Genomic DNA, 20,727 nt, shown 5'->3' on the forward strand with positions numbered 1-20,727 from the left:
AGCCGGTTTTGAGTAGAAATAGCGGCATAGGGCTTTAAACAAACTCATGTTGTTTCTTGGGTAAAAATTCATTTATTTCAGGGACATGAATTGTCTTTAGGTCTATACATACCAAATAAAAACGAAATATAATACGAAATATAGGAGAAAAGAGATTGTCTAAAGACGGACAAAAGTCGGACAGTGGTATCAAGAATGCTGAAAATATGTACATTGTAGGTGTAAAAATCTCGAAATACATGTCTTCTTTAGCATCACAAAAATCTTTACACTTTCCAGAACGAAAATTGTTAAAAGAAAGTTGCTTAGTTTTTTTTTTATAAGATTATAAAATTACAGCCTACTTTGTGTTTTCTATGAAAATGAGCTGAAGGCAGAGATCTTGTTGACTATCATATAATCACAATTTCGCATTCTATCATTATATATACATACACATACAGTATATCAGATTAATATACAGAAATTACAGATCAAATTTCTGGCATGCATGTCCTATTACATTTAAATTAGATAAAATACTTATATAGACTACCTTCCAAAGAAATAAATGACGTAATATAAATTGCACAAACAGTCTCATGTATTCATGTAGTAAACCCTAACTATTAAATTATTAGTTTGAAAGAAATGTGTCTTTCCTTCGCAGATTAATTCCTTTTATTATGAATTGTGTTTAGCGTTCTTTATCGATCATTTGATCTTCAAAACGCAAGAACGCCAAGTTTCCAGAAACGAGTTTAGGTTAAATCTCTGCTTCCCTGACCAAGATTCGAACACGCCATCACTGGCTACGAACTTAGAGATAATTAAGAAGACAAATTTTGTCTGAAAATGCATATGTGATTAATTGAGATTCATATAATAGCGATAAACAGTTTGTTGATATAGGCATACTCGAATGACTACAACTTTACCTAAATTCATTCCGTCCTGGGCACTTCGATTGAAAATATTTTGTTTCCAATGATATTATAGCAGAAACTATATTAATTTCTCTCGATCCCAAACTCTATCAGATAATCAGCGCAAGCGGGAATCGAACCCGCGCCCGGGCGCAGCTCTGGATCGGTAAGGTATGCGCTAAGCCGATTGTTTTATTCTCCTCCTCCTCCTCCTCCTCCTCCTCCTCCTTCTTCTTCTTCTTCTTCTTCTTATTATTATTATTATTATTATTATTATTATTATTATTATTATTATTATTATTATTCTGCAAATTTTAATAACTCATCTTAACTTCAGCTCGAAAATATTGATCATGTTCCATCGTAAAGTGCTTTTTTTTTTTTTGGTCCTCACTGTCCTGGTACAGATTTATATTATTAATGTCTTTTATACAATCCTAACAACCCACACAATGATGTTTAGAAAGACCCATGATAATTCGTGCTATGAACACATGGCCTTCCCCAAAGGCTGAGCCCTAGTGGTAATATTAGGAAATACCACTCCCTTACATCGCTCTATTTTCCGTATGCCACTGCACTCTGTTGGTGAAACGCTTAAACTGGCCGAACACTATTCGCAAACAAACGACAGGCAAGCCGTTAGTGTGAACAACAAAGAAGACGTGTGGAGGGGCAGGCGTTCTCGCTCTGGCAAAAAGGTAATTTTTTACACACAATAACGTGGTGCAATGTGTTTTTGCAAATGCATAATGAAAGAAAGTGCTTGTTAGAATCCGTTAGGATGAACATCGAGGTGCGTTTCATTTATAAAAATAGGAAGAAATAACAAACGCATATTGCACATTGTCAGCCATGGTTTTTATACACGAATGTTTAAAGAAATAATTAAAAGCACGTTTTTGTGGGCAATGCCATGCGTTGTAACCGAAGTTTGCGTGTCAGTGTTTTATAATGGTTCATAATTGTGGAATTGTGTGTTATTTTGAAAGTGACACATCTAGCTGTCACGGATGGTGTTTTCCAGCGGAGCAAGAAGGGAAGGGAAAAGCACGCTGACTCACAGCTCAGTCGCTAGGTCGATTTTACGATGGCAGCGCGCTTGTGAATGGAAGTACATTTTTTTGTTCTTGTTCTCCGACGGCGCGTACTCGTAGTAGTACTACGAAATACTTGAAATAAAAAAGTAACAGAATAAATATTGCAGTACCTGTGAACAGTTACATTGAAAATGTTTTCTCTTGTGATGGTGTAGTTCTGACAATCGCGGTACGAAAATATCGGCGGCGACGAGCGAATCCGTAGGTAAGGTCAGTGAAAACGAAAGCCATGACCACGGGCGGGTGTTTGAACCTGTAACTTTCGATTTCAGTGTTTGCGTATTAAAGCTACAATTCAGAGTACTATTTTGCAACATGTATATTAAAAGTTTTCAGCTTATTTGTAAACTTTATGTTTGACTTCGCGTTATAGTTTACTTTACAGAAGATAATGTCTTGTGAACAATATCAGTGCGCCGGTTCTTGCCGCAGATGAAATTAAAGATCGAGAAGCTGTGCTCAACTTAATATTTCTCCTTACAAAAGACAAGTAAAATGAAAAAAAAAAAAAAATACTTAATTATTTTTACTAAACGCAAAGTTGAAAACCAATTGAAGTATTTTTCTGAGGATGTTTGTTTAAACCAAATCTGATACTGTTTAGTTGATACTGATTCGGCCTGTATTTAATAATAATAATAATAATAATAATAATAATAATAGCGAATTTCTACTAATTTTTCATATATATTCACGCAACATACTATTATGAAACTTTCCGGGATAAATTACAGTTGCTCAATATTGGTACAGTACCGTAATTGTATGTCATTTATGTATTTTCTTACTTTTGAGTGACTGTATTATACAATGTTTAGAAATAGTGAACACCTACATTACCTGTATGCAACATTAATTATTGTTTTAGTAAAAAGAGACATGATTTCTCTATTTTATTCATTGCATTTGACTCTAGGTCATCAATTGGTATGAAAAGGGGGGAAAATATGTTAACATATTTAGTTATCTAAGTTTAGTAGAAACCGTATTTATGAATTGTTTTCCTCTACTTACTTGGAATATTTTATATACATATATTGTCTGTTGGTAACCTACCTTTGTCTTGTTCATAAATAATTATTAGATGAGGGACAGTTGTTTGTTGATTTAATTCTTCTACATAATCTTATTAGTTACTACTTCTATATCCAACTTACACCATTTTTGCAAAGTGAACTTTAACTTAATCAGTGATGAAATTGAAAATTACAACTGGTTCATGTTCTGAAGAGTACTTAGTCATCACATTATTTTAAAATATTTTTTTAGAAATATAATTGATTTATTTGTTCTTATTTTTAATGTTTGTATTATGGTCTTCTTTGACAGTTGAAGATGCAAAAATTGACTTATTTAAATTGGGGTTTCTGTAAGGCGAACTTCATTACATTTTGTAGTAGAATTGTGATTCATCTTACACTGTTGTGCCTCATTGTACTTAATTTTACTTCTAATATGGAATATAATACAATTGTCTTGTTGTTTTTCCATGTGCCTTATCTAGTGGTGGTGTCAATTCCAGGGATTCCAGTTAATTACTTGTCCTAAGGGATGCAATTCATTATAGGAATCTTACAGTGTTGATGTCTGAAGGATGTAATATGTCAGAAAAAATAAAAAGATAAAACCTTTTTTTCTTTTTTGCAATAGTAATACAAATATGGTGAATTATGGCGAAGTGGTGGAATAAATGACGGAAAATAAATTCGAATGGCGTAGAAATTTGAATAGTTAGGAATGTGTCTAAGAGTGTACCTCAATTTGACAATGACTTTTAATTATATGAATAATGTGAATATGTCTAATATTTGCTTCTTTGCTTGTTCCGCAGATATTGCATGAAGTGTAAGAAGAATTCAGAAGAGGACAGTGGCTTGTTCAACTGGTGTGGACATGGGGGGGCGATGTGTAGGGAGCCTCAAATCATGAACTGGAGATGAGTGAGGGGGGGAGCCAGGGTCCAGATTCCCTGGGCTCTGCCTATCCAGGGACAGGAGGCGGTGGGGGTGGTGGCTACCAACAACAACCCCCATCACAGCCTCCAACTCCATCCTCCACCGTCCAAGACACAGGTGGCTATAAAGACGAGTTCTCAGGAGGTGATGTAAATGGGGCATCCAAGTCATCATCGTCTTCAGGTCTTCCGCCATTTAGCTCGTTCTCTGCAGCAGATGTGACGGAAGGCTTGGGATCTAGACTTGCCGGAGATGCTTTTGGAGAAGGCTTGACTGGTCGTCTCCTCGACATCTCTTCCTGGGACTACTACGAAGGCCTCACTGGAAGACTGCTGGACCGCGGAGATGGCTTACCTATGCTGGTACCACAGCCCCAATACCGCCCCTGGGAGAGTAAGGGCCCAGATGGTTTGCATCACGATTCGCTACTCAAATCAATTGCCCCAGCAGCGCCTGCTGCCATCCCGGCATTCACTGACTCCTTCTCTTCATCAGCTGCTGCAAACAAGCTTCCGTCTTTCCAGTCACAATTCAATGCTTTCCCACAGGAGCAGACGGTGACGGGCAACAATGGAGAAGTCCTCACTACCCTCACAGCTGCTTCACCTTCGCCTTCCTCATCGTCTTCCGGCCTTCCAAGTTTCCATACATTGTCTGCTGTAAATCCCCGGCCAGGTTACCCATTGGTTCCTGCACCTGTTCAAGCCAGAGAAATTCCTGCGATCCAACAACAGTTCCTGGATGAACGGCATATCCAACTCTTTGCTCATTCTCAGCCGTTTGGTTCAGCACATTCTCTGAACAATCAGCCAACGGTAACAACTCTCAGCAATGCTCAGTTTCACCACCATCCTCACCAAATCACTCTCGCGCCTCCTAATTCAACTGGCCTGCTGCAGCAGGGCAATACCCTTGTGCCGCAGAATACACCGACAGTTTTAACAGTGGTGAAGACAGAGCCGGTAACCCTGGTGACATCAGACTATAAAATGGCTCCCCAACAACTAACACAGCTGCATCACAGCAATTTCCAAAACCCTATGGGTGTGCTAGATGTTAACAAAATGGGAGCAGATGGACTTAAGTTCAGTGACAGCCCGCCGCGAGGCACGGACTCAAGAAAGAAGGAACGTCGGAAAGTGAGGGCATCGTCCCTGGAGAGCTCAACGGAGAGTGATGGAGCAGGAAGCAGTAGTGTGGAGAGTTCAGGTCAGGTGGCCGCGGTGTCCAGCACAGCGGGCTTCAAATCGCCCCTCCAGCCCAGTTCCAACACTCCTTCTGTCTCGGACAGTGAGGGTGAGAAGCCCGTGAAGAAGAAGCGTAAGAGATGTGGTGAATGTACGGGGTGCCAACGCAAGGACAACTGTGGGGACTGCGCCCCCTGCAGAAATGACAAGAGCCACCAGATCTGCAAGATGAGACGCTGTGAGAAGCTAACGGAAAAGAAGGTAGGAAATTTGCACTTGGCACTTCTGTACATGTAGATAATCAACAGTATTTTATTCACTTTGGTGACTGAGTTGGCACAATTAAACCACTATCTACATTATTATAGAAGGCAAAAAAAAAAAAAAAAAAGACTTTCGTTATGTATTACCACAAATTGTCATTAACTCTTTTCTGCAGAATCTGTGTACATATGTTGCAATGAAATCAACCACTATATTTTGTCAGTACTGATGTAAACACTAAGTTCACACATGGATCAACATCAAAATGGCTGCCATAATACTATAATATTTTTTTTTAATAAGGGAATTTGGAAGTGATCCTTGTGAACATTTTTTAGAATTATAACAGAAGGAAGTTTTTCTGACAAAACAATAAGTAGATATTTTCCTGCCTTATGTAATAATGTTGACAGTGGAATGGACTTATATCCTTCGGATTTGGTGCGAATTAATTTCTTTTATAAATCAAATTCATATTTCAGCTTAGGATCTTTCTAGTGGTCTCTGAATAGTTGTAAATTCCATCTGCTAATAATATGACTGTTGATTGTTGTCTATTTAGTTGAAAGACATTTATTTCACTTTCTGAGAATAACTAATTAGTTTTCTTGCTTTATGTTACTTAGATTAGGTTCTCAGAATAATTAAAATAAGAATAATCCATATTTATAAACATATCTGTTGCAAAATATCTCTTTCTCATATGGCAGTTCGATTTTGGAAACCTTTTCTTCACTGTTTGTGGATATATCGTGGGATGTCACACAAATTTAACAGTGTATGGAAACATGCTTGGTTTTCTTTCAGTTTTTTTCCAAGTGTCGGCCATTTACTGATTATACGGTTATATTTCAGTCTATTAATTGATACCTACTTTCAAATGACAGCCATCTTGCTTAAATGACATTTAACTTAGTTATAAATTTTATTGATATTTTTAAAAGTTAACTATATCGCTGATAACCATGTATTTCTTAATTTAGTTATCATTCGTGATACTCCAGGAGTTTAGACTATCACACATCATGTTGATAACACCATGCCTTGTAACTGGTAGTCTATTTGATAATTTTTAAATGAATTTCCATGTTCAAATGAATGTTGCAGAAGTTGAAAAATTGTCACAGAAAATCTGCATTTATTTTGAAGAATAACTGTCGAAAATTGTGAAAATGTGGAAAAACAGTTTCATCGCTTGAATTTGCCATTCTGAATTGTTTAGTGGTTAAATTACTAGAGACAACAACAGTGTCAGTTTATTGCCTTAAGATAGAATGTCTCATGTTATGTTTTGTCTCTGTGTTGTATCTAGAAGTCACAAAGAAAGGGTTTATCAAGTGGTGTTTTTCAATTTTTCATGTTAATCATTATAGCGGAAATGAATTGTCTTAAGGGATTTGTTTCTTAATTATTGTAATCCACACAGTAAGCTAGTTGAAAACAGCTAGCCAAAGCTGTAAAGTGTTTTCACTGAAAAGTAATGCCTCCGTGGTTCTTGTCAAAATTACCTAGACATTATTTTACTAGATATTTAAAATATTTTTCACAAGGTATTTGTCATTTTAATTTTAGTCAGAAGTCCGTTCGAAAAATTAAATGGAATTAAGCTTATAAGAATGACAAGAGCTGCTTGACAGTACTTGCATAGTACTTACAATTTCAGTTCTCACAGTTGTGTCTTAAATCGCACTTAGGGAATGGTTGTATGTTTGAAGAAATTAATGTCGACAACAGTGACTAATAGATATTGCAATACATTTTACACTGAAATGTTTAAGGTATTGGTGGTTTCAAGATATAGTCTAATATTCGATTTTGGAATCAGAGTCAGGTAATATAACAGTCTGAAGCTAAATTTTTTATATTAAGAAATTTTAAAGTTGGACAATCAGGAACTGGCAGTTATATTTAATTAACAGTCGAGAGTAATAAACAGATTTGCATGACAAGTGATTTTCTTACGCATTTTGTTTAAGGAGTAGCACTATATGCAAACATGTCTACAGTAGCAGAATTTTAAGTTGCAAGATAGTTGGAAGTGTACTTGTATAGTATGTTACCTTAATCTAAGTAAAGTCAATATTATTTTATCATTAATGTACAGTATTAAATGAATAGCCATGATTTCGGTCTGTTTTTTTTTTAATACATAGTGTTGTCTTGAAACTTTTATATACATAATGCACCTATAATGTTTCGTTTATTTATCAAAGACAAAGAATTTCAGTGGGTATATTTTGCATTTTTCTTGTAAAAATAATCTAAAACAATAAATGAGTACTGGTACTTTACAATGTAAGCATATTTATTTTCAACAAATGCAAACTTTAACTAAAACACTCAAATGTTCACAACATTACATCATACTGAGAATCATTCCATGACAACAATTAAACTTATGAAGTGACAACAAGAAAGAGCTCTTACATCATAAACCTGTGACAATATGAACTTATCAAATGCAATCAATCATCTACCCATAAATGCAGATTACATCTTCATTCTTCTCCCCCTCTTTCTCACTACCACAACACCACTGTCATAATATCTTTACGACTCCAACTATGACCGCCATCATCCTTGCCTTAGTCAAGAACACTAAAGCCACTACCACTATTATAGCATACAAGTGGATCAGATGATCGATAACAAGAATTTTGAAAGATCAGTTTTTCCCACAATTTTCCAGTTTCCCATATCTCTATTTCGCTCAGGTTATAGTTATATTTAATTAACATTCGTTTAATCTCTAGTGTATTTTAGAAAAAGAAGAATGTGGGACAGATTTTAAAAAGTCTGACATATTGTCTTGTGGTATCTGTTGTGTAATCTGAGTCCTTTAGTCAATCCCTGTTTAAATCTTGAGATATTTTTTAATCGCAAGATTTTAACATGATTCAGATGATTGTCACTTGGTTCTATAAACTGATATACATTCATTCATTCATAGTGTTCTGCTTAAGAGCAGGTCAATCACTGACCCATCATTCTCCATCTTCCCTCTTTTCCGCCTCCCTTTCTGTCTCTGCATACGATTCATACCTTGATATTGTATATCATCTGAGACCTTCTGCCCCAAACTTTTCTCCCATTCACCATTTCTTCCAGTGCATCCTTCAGCAGACGGTTTCTGCTTACCCAGTGAACCAGCCAATTCCTTTTTCTCTTCCTGATAAATTTCAGCATTATTCTTTCTTCCCTCACCCTTTCTAACACAACTTCATTTCTCATTCTGTCTGTCCATTTCACATGCTCCATTCTTCTACTTATCCACATTTCAAATACTTCTAGTCGTTTCTCTTCTGTTCCATACAATATCACATTCTAAGCAAAGCACTTCACTAATCTCGTCCTTAGTTCTTTTCTCAGAGGGCCGCAGAAAATGTTCTTTTTTCTATTAAAAGCTTCCTTTGCCATTGCTCTCCTCCTTTTTACTTCCTGGCAGCAGCTCATGTTACTACTTATAGTAGGCCTACTCACCTCAAGTATTTGAGGCTGTTCATTTGATCTACTGCCTCATTTCGAATTCGCACATTTACCTTCTTTATTTTTCTTCCGATAACCTTGTTCGCATTTATCTTTATCTTCATCATCTGCTCGTTTAGCTCCAGTAAAAGTGCCTAAAATATGCTAGTCGGAGAAAAAACACACATGTAGCACTTCCTTATTTTTGGAATGCCAGCACTGAACTATTTACTACATCCAGTGCATTTAAGTACCGGTACCTGCTTAGATGTAGGTGTAAAGTTAGTGGTTCCGTGACATTGATTTCTGTTCAGGTATGAGTTCATTAAGTTAGTTTTCATAAAGTTATCAGTCTTGCAATCTGTGAGATATGAGATAGGTTTACTGCATATTAAATAACAGCATGTTGATTATAAGAAACCTTCACGTTCATGTTGAGGCTAACATATTATTTGAAATCTTATTACTCATGAATTATAAGTAGGCCTACATACTTCTTAAGATTATTTTTTATAAACGTCATATTATATGGACATCACAAGAATTTACGTTTGTTTTCAGTACAACAAAACATTATTCAGTGCTCCTGGATTGCAAGATGGCAGAAGCCTTCAGAGCTGAGTGTTAGACACAAACTAACCAACCAATTAATAGATTTTCAAAATCCTTAAAAACGAGTCCATAAGTATCTGATAAAGCTGTTATTGCAAATATTGGTGTTATTACATGGAGAACAAACTTAAATTCTCATGTGAATTTGTAAGTAATTCTTTTCTGGCATGGTAAAAGATAGATTTTTATTTTTTTTAAATAGAATCATGTACATGTCATCTGTGTATTGGAAAAGGGCTTTTGTTATAAAATCTTAATTTGAGTGGGTAGGCAATTTTCCCTTATAAAGCTCAAATTTTCATGTTCATTAATTGGCTGTTATTACTCAAAACAGAGAACTTAGGGTTACACAGTGAACAACATATGCTTTCGTAATTTTCAATTTTTGTGCATGCTTTCTTTTGTCATTTTATATAGGCCTAGGCTATCACATCAGGAAGGGATTTTATTTGTTACAACTAGGTAGAATATTTCTTGTTTTCACTGAGCAACATTATTTATGTTGCATGTATTATCAACACAAGCTTCTCTAAGAGTTCTTGCCTTTCCATGTTGTTTGTGATGCTTGAACTCTGATAATATAGGCCTACAGGGGAAATAAAAAATATTTAAAATTAATTTTACTATGTTTTGAAATATATGTTTCCATCGATAGATTAAGAAATACATTTTCGTTAAATGCTCACATATGATAACTTAACAATTTCGTTGATTGCTTCAAGACATTTTTTCCTATTTGTGTGATGCAAATTAAAATTCTCTAGTTTCGCTTTATGTCACTTACTGAGCATGCATAGTGTGTCATAATTGGAATTTGGAAAATTCGGGTGGCCCAAATTTTGTTTCTGGGTATATACAGCATATGATGAAATGCTGGGGAAGTTTTGAGGGTAGAACTTCCGGAATTCCTATGCTTGTAACAGTAACTTATGTGGTTTTCTAATCTGTTTTCAGTTTACAAGTTTAATATTCATTTACAACTAGTCATAGTTTTATTTAAATTGTAAAATAACAAATGCTTGTATAATATGTCAAAATGTTAAAAAATATTATTTGTCGAAATAAATGACATGAAGGGAAAAACTAGGAATTAGAAATTGTTGCTGAGATTAGTTGGTTTAAAAATGTTAGTGGTGTCATTCAGGCTACTTCATGATTGGAAGGGGATGGTAATATTATCTTCACCATCTTATTGTAGTCATCGTAAAACTTACTTCTGAATAAGTATTTTATACTACTATTTCATTTTTTGTTCAAGTTATAATTATCATCTTTCCACGAATTAGGCTATGTGATTTGTTATGGTGTAAGTCATTCTTTTTGTTGTCCTAGATTTCTCTTTCTCTTTATATGTAAAAAGTTGTTTTGAAGTTCTTTATCTTTTTGACATGATGTTTCCAATTTAATCTATAATTTTGAATGAATTCTGAAATCGATTGCATTTATTTTGTGTGAAATATCATATATGATGAAGAAATATATATACCAGTGAAAATATGAAGTTTATGAAGATATTGGGAGTCATAAATTTTGTATTTAGATCCTCTTTAGTACAAAAAGAGATTCTCTTAGAATTCTATAAAATATAAACAAGATCACATTTGGTAAATGGAAGCAAAGCAACGACCATTAGAACTGATTAACATGGATTGAGAACTTCAGAGATGAAATATCGTATCTGGGAACAGTCGATTATTCTCTACTGGACCATAACAGAATTTGAAAAGAATTAAAAATGCAACCAGTTCAACTGTGAAGTACACTAATTTCAAAATCATCTTCACAATGTTATTTTATTTTAATTTTGGTGCCTAATATTCTTCATTTTTACATATCATTCGGTAATCTGCTCAATTATTTCCTCTATAACGAGTTTAAGTCCCTTTGCTTTAATTTTGGGTACATTTAAAAAAGTTCTTATTCTAAAACTAAGTTCATAGAAGAGAGTGTGATTACTTCTAAATTGGAATAATTTACTTTTGTCGATATTATCTCTCTTCAGTTGAGTCATACACAAACAATACAAATTTAAGCCAAGTTCGTATTTGAGTGTCACTAAAGCAAAAACAAAGCCATAGTATGTTAAGAGGTTTGCGACTCGCGTGCAATATGGTGTTAACACTGAATAAAATGTTTTTAAATAGTGGTTGATATCAGTACCAAATTCGTAGTCGTTCAGTCCCATAATAAATGACCCACTTCATACTCATGAGAATGTCTTCCATCCTAGACGACCTAGACTGTCTCATTTCGTCAGGATATCTGCCTCTGAAATGCATTTAATGCATCCATATTGTCCAATTTTGAAAGTGCTTGGTACAGTACTTGTAATTGAGAGGTTATGAAGTTCGTTTGGTTTGAAAATGCAATTATCTTTTCATTTCCCCTGCGGAGTAACATTATTGCTCCTGTACTCTCGTGATGAGCGTAAATTTAATGCACAAATACACAATCTATTTTCATATTCGTTAAATATTATTCACTTTTATTCGAAACGCTGCATGCTTCCCCATTTTATATTTAGACAAATCAAACCATATATTTCTCTTTTTATATTCAGATGGAGTTCTATTATTTTGCCAGAGTTTTTTGTGATAATCCCGGGATCACATTATTCCAATATTAATTTCAAATTATTTTCTATTCTTTTGTCGACGCTGAAAACTCACTACACAAAACTGTAAAGCATAGTACTACACTAGAACTTATTGATGGTGATTGTGGGTACTAAAAATAATGAATTTATTTTTGAGAGTGATAAAAAATTCGTAGAATAGCTTCTTTTGAAAGTGAAATAAAACAGAAGGTTCCAGATTTACTGCACATAAAAAACCTTGTCCTTGAAGTAGAGAACACCAGACAAAATTTACTGGTCCTTTCTCAGCCCCATCAAATAAGGTTGCTTGATGTCCATTTACTATTGTACCGTAATTTAAGTTCGATATGAAAATTATAGAACAGCGAAAAGGAACCCGCAAATAAACAAAAGAACAAAAAATGAAGAACGTTAATTTTAATATAATGTAAATTTTAGCGTACTAAAATGTGTTTTGTGAAGTAGGTAAAAACGGATACGAATCAAACTTAATGTTCATTAGGATATATGAATTACAATGTAATCGTTCACTTTTCATATTTTACGAGTATATGTCACAAATATCGTGTCTTTCGAACTTACTTACTTACAAATGGCTTTTAAGGAACCCGAAGGTTCATTGCTGCCCTCACATAAGCCCGCCAGCGGTCCCTATCCTGTGCAAGATTAATACAGTCTCTATCATCATACCCCACCTCCCTCAAATCCATTTTAATATTATCCTCCCATCTACGTCTCGGCCTCCCTAAAGGTATTTTTACCTCCGGTCTCCCAACTAACACTCTATATGCATTTCTGGATTCGCCCATACGTGCTACATGCCCTGCCCATCTCAAACGTCTGGATTTAATGTTCCTAATTATGTCAGGTGAAGAATACAATGCGTGCAGTTCTGTGTTGTGTAACTTTCTCCATTCTCCTGTAACTTCATCCCTCTTAGCCCCAAATATTTTCCTCTATTCCGAGGCTTATTGTAGGGATTCGTAACAAGCTGTTTTTTACGGTGATGGGTTGTTAGCCCTTCGCCCTACCCCCAAGCTGGAGGACCACCCCTTATCGGCTGTCCACGACTGCTTATTCAATATATTCGCAGCCACCCTCCATATCTGGAGGCCGTCTCCTCTATCCGCAACCTGAGGACGCGCCATGCCGTGGTGATAGAGACCCACAATACATGGCGTGTCTTTCGAACAGCTGGAAAAATCATATTTGCAAACAAAAAAAAAATACGCACCTATAGACGGTGGAGTAACTCATTTGGTTAAGCAACTGGCAATGGACGGGAAGATTCCGAGTTCAATCTCTGATAGTAACGGAATTTTTGTCGTTACCATAAATTCCAAAATGGTCCCTGAGTTCACTCAGCCTCCTATGAAATTGGAAATTGAGTATCGGGTATTTTCCGAGGGTAAAAGACAGTCGGAACGTGATGTCGACCACACCACCTCATTCAAGTGCCGAGGTCATGAAAGTTTGGAGCTCTACCTGCATGCCCCTCAAGCGCCTCTATGATGTGTAAAGAAGATACAACTTTCAGTCAATTGTCTGATCGCAATTTCTTAACGAAGCTTGATTGTTTTGTACGTATGCAGTTCTAAGAATTTCGCAGTATTCTCAACATATCGACCTTAGAATTAAAGGACATTTTTTTAGTGTATATAAGTTGAAAGTCTCCAGTGTAGGTTACTCAACAGGAGGGGCGTACGCAAGGGAGGGAGTTACCGGATTTGAACCCTCCTTCCTTGAACCTAAAAAAATGACATATTTGGGTTTGAGTATTTTGTTTTATCCATAATCGTTTTCCCTTCTAATTTTTCACTGTCAGAGTAACAAAATCTACATCGACATAAGGCATAGTCCTCCTACCTCTCCTTCAGTATATTCATAATGCCAGTTTCATTCTCCTTGGTGATTCCATGTTCCATTATTGTGTTTAATAATTAAATTTATTTCAATATATTTGACTGTTTCCATGGATTTTCCTGTTCTGTAAAGTGTCTTACCTATCATATACAAATATTATAACTGTTAAAACTATATATATATATATATATATATATATATATATATATATATATAATTATTGTATAAGTGTAATAATGACACAAACATTTTTTATTATACAAAATTAAACAGGAGTTAAAATTTGTTAAAAATTGGATAGCTGTGAAAAAATCACTTTTCAAAGATTTTGTATAGTATACAGTATTAATAAATATACCGTAACATAATGATGATGATGATGACAATAATAATAATAATAATAATAATAATAATAATAATAATAATACACAAAATTTAAAATACCTATAACGTAAATTGTTAACAATAATTATTAAAATTATTTTAATAACAACCCCCCCCCCTGACAAAATTCTGCGTACGCCACTGGTCAACAGAGACGTTTGCCTTCTGATCTGAGACTGAGCTTGAAAGTGAACTCGATTCTCAGTTGGGCTGATTATCTGGTTGGGTTTTTCCTAGATTTCCTCCAACCGTAAAGCGAATGTCTGGTAATCTGTGGCGAATCCTCGGCCTTATCTCGCCAAATACCATCTCGCTATCACTATTTCATTGACGCTAAATAATGTAGTAGTTGATATATCGTCGTTAAATAACCAAGTACAAAAGGATTCGAGTAGTCAGAGACACTTCTAATCCATACTGATATATATATATATATATATATATATATATATATATATAGGCCTATATTACCGGTTATTGGACTGCGTGACTATCTAGTATCGGTGAACTGGTGATATTTGGCGAGATGAGTCCGACGATTCTTTATGAGATTACCTGATATTTGCCTTACAATTGGAGAAAATAAAACAATATTAAATTTTTAATTTGTTTTACTGCCAAAATACCGTATTCGGATCTCATTTACTTCATACTTTGATACAATAGATAATGCATGAATTTCTTCAATACATTATATATTAATTTTAAGATTTATAAATCACTCTTCAATTCTAAGCATCAATTATTGTGAATAATAAGTATAGTTCCTAATCAGGCTAACGAGTGTTTGATTCCTGACAAATATTATTAATGTAAATAGGCCTAGGCTCTCACATCTAAATGAAGATTATTGCGATGTTTGAAATGTGACATTTATTCTACTCATAGCTTTTTTATTATTTCAAATAGTGAGCATTCCTTGATCAATATTATGCATCTCATTTCTTATTACTGCATTCTAATGATGTTTTAAAATAAAGCGCATCCCTTTAAGAGTCTAAAATGTATCATTCAGATACTTAAGATCAGTAAAAGGATGACCACACCAGAAATGGTGATATGACAGAAACTAGAACAGACTCAGTCCAGTACAAAGTAGTTAACAATAAGAGTAAATAACTAGAACATAACAAAGAATGCACAGCAAAAAAAAAAAAAAACCGAAAAAATCACCGGATACAATTGCAAGGAACCAATGCATTTTTATGTATTCATTATTTATTGCTAGATTAGATTAATATACGAGATAGAAACGTATATCTAAGTAAATTATATATATATATATATATATATATATATTTCTAGCACACTCCTGAAAGAGTAAGCTCGTGTTCAGGGGGGTTCAGGAATGTAACAGAACCTTAATAAAAAGAAGATTACATAAGTTTAACACACAACAAACATTGTACTATTACGTCCGCCGAGAAAATATAATCTTGGACCAAAATTGGCGCTGTGTCTGTATTGTAGTTGTGATACTCCTGGGCTCAGTCAAGTGTAATGTATTGCAGGTAAAATGAGACGGAAAAGACAACTTTAACTATGTAGTGAGTAATATTTATTTACTTTTACTAGGCTATTATTATTATTATTATTATTATTTTTGGAATTGGATATTTCTTTTTTACTCAATATAGTGTCAATATTTTAACAACGTATTCCCTAACATGCGTAATTTTGAATAATTTCAAGGGAAAAATTGTTCCGGGGCCGGGTATCGATCCCGGGACCTCTGGTTGAAAGTACCAGCGCTCTTTCCAACTGAGCTACCCGGGAACTCCACCCGACACCGTCTCAACTTTTCCCTTTATATCCACACAACTCGCGTGGGCTGACGAAACGCCAGAGACCCACATCGAGTGCACACAAACTCTGTGTGACTTGGAATTGTGGTTTTCTGTTAACGTACACAGTGACGGATATATTATGCAAATCTAGTCTTTCAGGTAAGGCTCCCTGTAAAGCAGATTTGCATAATTTTATTCAGTGCTCTTGCTCTATGTCAACCATGCGACTAGAAAGTCCACCATTCAGAACGGATACCATACAAGACACATGAAGGTATCGAAATGAAGTCGGTAGATAAATGTTGTGGTAGCTTGGGCCAAACGTAGCCCGATGTAGTTGATAGCCCTGGAATATTACTGTGTTTTTAATTTAGCTCGTTACAGTGTGTTACAAGTAGCTGGTTTTGATTGGGCAGCAAATCAGTGGGTATATTGAAGCTGTACTGTGTCGTTTTGCACACATTTTCAATGACTTAAATTGTACGCAGCGCTCTTAACCTTGTCTTCATTTACATACTTTGTATGTCCAAGCTGATATTATATCGGAGCAAAATATCATGAAAGAAAATCGGAACACATTCTTGATGTGTTCTGGCATCAAAGGAAAACGTATTAAGAAATATTCCCTGTGATAAAAGTCTTGAGGACAAACTAAATAACTAAATATTCGCTTGTTTGTTGTTACGATCTAATTAGACAGACATACAATGGAACAAGTATGTTGTGAATCAGGAAATTTCTTAACATTCATCTTATTCACAACACAGTTAACAAATTTTATTGTCCCAAACAGATTCAGATCTACGAGCGTCAAATATACACCTTAAGACAAATACATAAATAAATGAATGGATGGATGGTGATAGATAGATAGATAGATAGATAGATAGATAGATAGATAGATAGATAGATAGATAGATAGATAGATAGATAGATAGATAGATAGATAGATAGATAGATAGATAGATAGATAGATAGATAGATAGATAGATAGATAGATAGATAGATAGATAGATAGATAGGCAGGCAGGCAGGCAGGCAGGCAGGCAGGCAGATAGACAGACAGACAGACAGACAGACAGACAGACAGACAGATAGATAGATAGATAGATAGATAGATAGATAGATAGATAGAACTAATACATTACAGTAAGTAAATAAATATGCATTTGTATGTTTATTTTAATTAACCACTAGAACTAGATGAACTGTCCGTGTCGTGAACTAATACACTGGTCAAAAAAATCTTTGAATATTACAGAATGTTTTGTTTCTGAATCAGATGTGACACAAATTTCTATGCATTTCTATTACATGTCAATTGCTTAAAGAGAAAACAAAATAAAATTGTAAACTTTTTACACATAACGAAAAAAAAAAACGTCTTAATTTGCAAAAAAAAAAAAATCCAAATTTCATTTATTTGACAAAAAAATAAAAACACATCTTGAGTCAATTCAGTAATGTGTGTGGCCATCGCGAACTCGTAGACATTCCTGGACACAATGTGGCATGATAGAAACCAAGTTATCCAATTCCTTTTTAGGAAGATTGTCCCATTCCTGTGTGGCAGTTGGTATCAAATCCCTTATGGTTTCTGGAGGGTATGGGCGGTTGGCAATTGCTCTTTTCAGAAGGCGCCATGCATGTTTTACACAATTCATATCCGGGGAAGCTGCTGGCCAGTTCATCCTATGAATTCCATGTCTCAGCAAGAAGTTATTCACAGCACCAGCACAGTGGGGATGGGCATTATCATCCATAAACGTGAATCCTGCTCCAATATCCTGTGCAAATCCAGTAACGATGGGTCTAAAAACGTCGTCCTCGTATTTCTGTGCACCCATGTTCTGTATGTGGACTAATGGTGTGCGACGTCCCCACATGACTCCTGCCCAGAACAGTACTGAACCACCTTGCTGCTGATAGTGTTCAGCTATAAACAATTCATTGTAACGTTGACCACTGGATTTACACACACGATTGCTGTTGTTCTCTGGATGGAGCCAATCCTTACTTCATCTGTAAACAGTGTTTGCCTCCATTGTTTTCGAATCCAATTTACATGGTCTCTGACCCATGTTACATGATGTGATCTGTGTTGTGGAGTGAGTCGAGAAACTTTAGAGGTCTTTGGGAACGTAGCCCTACATCGTGCAGTCGATTTTGTACTGTTTGAGTTGATACAGTGGCCCCTGTAGCCTTGCGAAGGTCCCTCTGTAACTGAGTTGCAGTGGATGTAGGGCGTCGCCGTGCAGAAATATGGAGATACCAGTCTTCTCCAGCCGTTTCTTACGTGGTTATCCTGCTCTGTGTCTGTCTACTATGGAATTAGCCATTGCCAACCGTTCACACTGCCCAGAAACCATAAGGGATCTGATACCAGCTGCCTTACAGGAATGGGATAGTCTTCCTAAAAAGGAATTGGATAACCTGGTTTCCAACGTGCCACGTCGTGTTCAGGAATTTCTACGGCTACGTGGAGACCACACACATTATTGAATCGACTCAATATGTGTTTTTATTTTGTTTTGTCAAATAAATGAGATTTGGATTTTTTTTGCTATGTGTGTAAGAAATTTACAATTTTATTTTGTTTTTTTTTTTTTTCTTTAAGCAATTGACATATAATAGAAAAGCATAGAAATTTGTATCACATCTGATTCAGAAATAACAAATTCTGTAATATGCAAAACTTTTTTGACCAGTGTACAATACCTGACATTGACCAAGAAACGCAGGAAATCGCAATTGATAAATTTCCATGTGCTATATAGATTCGAATCCACGACCGCCAAAGATGTACCCTGAGACGTGCATACATCATAGCAAGCAATAAATAAATATATACATAAACAAGTAAATAAATAAACTCTTGGCAGATGTTACACCACGGCCATATTAGGGATTATTTTCAATTTTAACTATGGGCACGCGATGGCAATCCCTCGTCGTAGAGCAAGATGACGCCTGGTATTCACATAAAACAGTATAGGGAAACAAACACATTTATAAGGGGAAAATATACGTGTATGCCCTAGGTGGTTTCGAGGATTCGTCTTAAACCTTTTCTTCATCACGGTTGGAAATAAGTGAATAACATAATTATTTTCAAACCCTTCTTCGAATTCTTACTAAATTCATATTCAATTTTTTTGGGTCTAGACTGTAATCATACGAAGAAATTCCCGTATCGTCTGGCATTCACCTAATAACGGATTCGACACCGTGACTATAGGATTCACGCATCGTCAGGACTGAATTCTAGCCCTAGTGTACATTACAACCAGTATAAGTAAAACAAATCATCTCATTTATAAAACAGTGGTACATAATATTATGTTATACTGAGCAGAATCTTGAACATTAGATGGACACACTAAAATTAATGATTGGGTACTGAAGTGGACTTTTGGCAAAGAGCAGCGAGAAAATCAAGAAGAGTAAAATTAGGAATAAGAGAATTAGAGAAATTATGAATATAGAAAGAATGTTATTAAAGTAATTGAATAAAGAAGATTAAAATGGTTTGGATGCGTGAAGAGGATGAAAATTGGAAGAATATCGAAGCTGATGCTGGAGTGGAATGAGAAAAAGAGGAAAACCATAAGAACAATCGATGGATGACTTCAGAATAAGTATGACTAGAAGAGATCTTACTGAAGATACTGAGGATAGAAATTTGTGGAGGAGCAAATTTCTTTGGATGAAGAATAACTTCTATGTTTTAGAATAATCCTAATAAAAATAAATAAATAGGAATAGAAAATGTGTATGATTAAGTTACAGAAATGAGCAAAATTAAAAACACTAAAATCTGTCGTATTAGACTATGATTCTGAATGACATAACATATTTATGTAACGTAGGAGCTATGTCGAATAACTTTGTCGAAGGTTTAGTTCTTCACCTTCAGACCAATTTTAATGAAACCTAAATGAGGAACTTGCTATGAAAGTACACTTTCAGTATTATCATTATGTCTGTGTTAGTTTCTCAAGCATGTACAGAGTCAACATTTTTGTATTTATTGTTGCGTAAGAATAGTCAAATTGTATTTCGTCGCTTCTTGTTGTCATTGGTTACTATTACATACAGTACATACACACACACACACAAACGCACGTACATAGCAATATGTGTTTTAAGGAAGTTTTATGATGCTACAAAAAATCTGTTTCGGGATTTTCATAGAAATACACATTTTCAGCATCCTTGAAACCAGAACAATTATTTTTCGCATGTCTTCCGTCTGTTCGTTTGTCGTCCGTCCGTATTTGTGTTTTGTTTATTTTCACTATCTGCGAATCAGTTCATCTGAGAATTATGAATTGATACAGATAAAATATAATTTGAATTAGAACTAATGAACGTTCATGTAAAAATTAACTTTATGCCCATTTACTCAAAATCGACTCTAACGATTTTAATTAATTTTAATAAAAAATGAAGTCATTAATGGAGTGTTACTGACAATGTGTCTCCAAAAATGTGTCAGAAATAATTATTTACATATTGTAACTATTTCTCCAATCGAAATTCTGAAACTGATCAAACAAAGATTTTAATGATTTTATGGCATAAGTTAAGAGGTACACGAGTATGAGTG

General features: G+C 35.0%; 1 protein-coding gene across 6 annotated transcripts in view; it reads left to right on the forward strand.

Annotated features, from left to right (window-relative positions):
- Window positions 1-1,501: 1,501 nt before the first annotated feature.
- Window positions 1,502-20,727, forward strand: part of Tet (Ten-Eleven Translocation (TET) family protein) — a 546,910-nt gene continuing 527,684 nt past the window's right edge. For all 6 annotated transcript variants that reach the window (XM_069818171.1, XM_069818175.1, XM_069818176.1 and 3 more), the window contains exons 1-2: window positions 1,502-1,606; window positions 3,837-5,408. In XM_069818171.1, the coding sequence (XP_069674272.1) occupies window positions 3,942-5,408 (1,467 nt within the window). In that variant the 5' untranslated portion in view covers window positions 1,502-1,606; window positions 3,837-3,941. The remainder of the gene's footprint in view (window positions 1,607-3,836; window positions 5,409-20,727) is intronic.

The sequence above is a fragment of the Periplaneta americana genome, chromosome 2 (assembly GCF_040183065.1).
Source record: "Periplaneta americana isolate PAMFEO1 chromosome 2, P.americana_PAMFEO1_priV1, whole genome shotgun sequence".
Classification (NCBI taxonomy): domain Eukaryota; kingdom Metazoa; phylum Arthropoda; class Insecta; order Blattodea; family Blattidae; genus Periplaneta; species Periplaneta americana.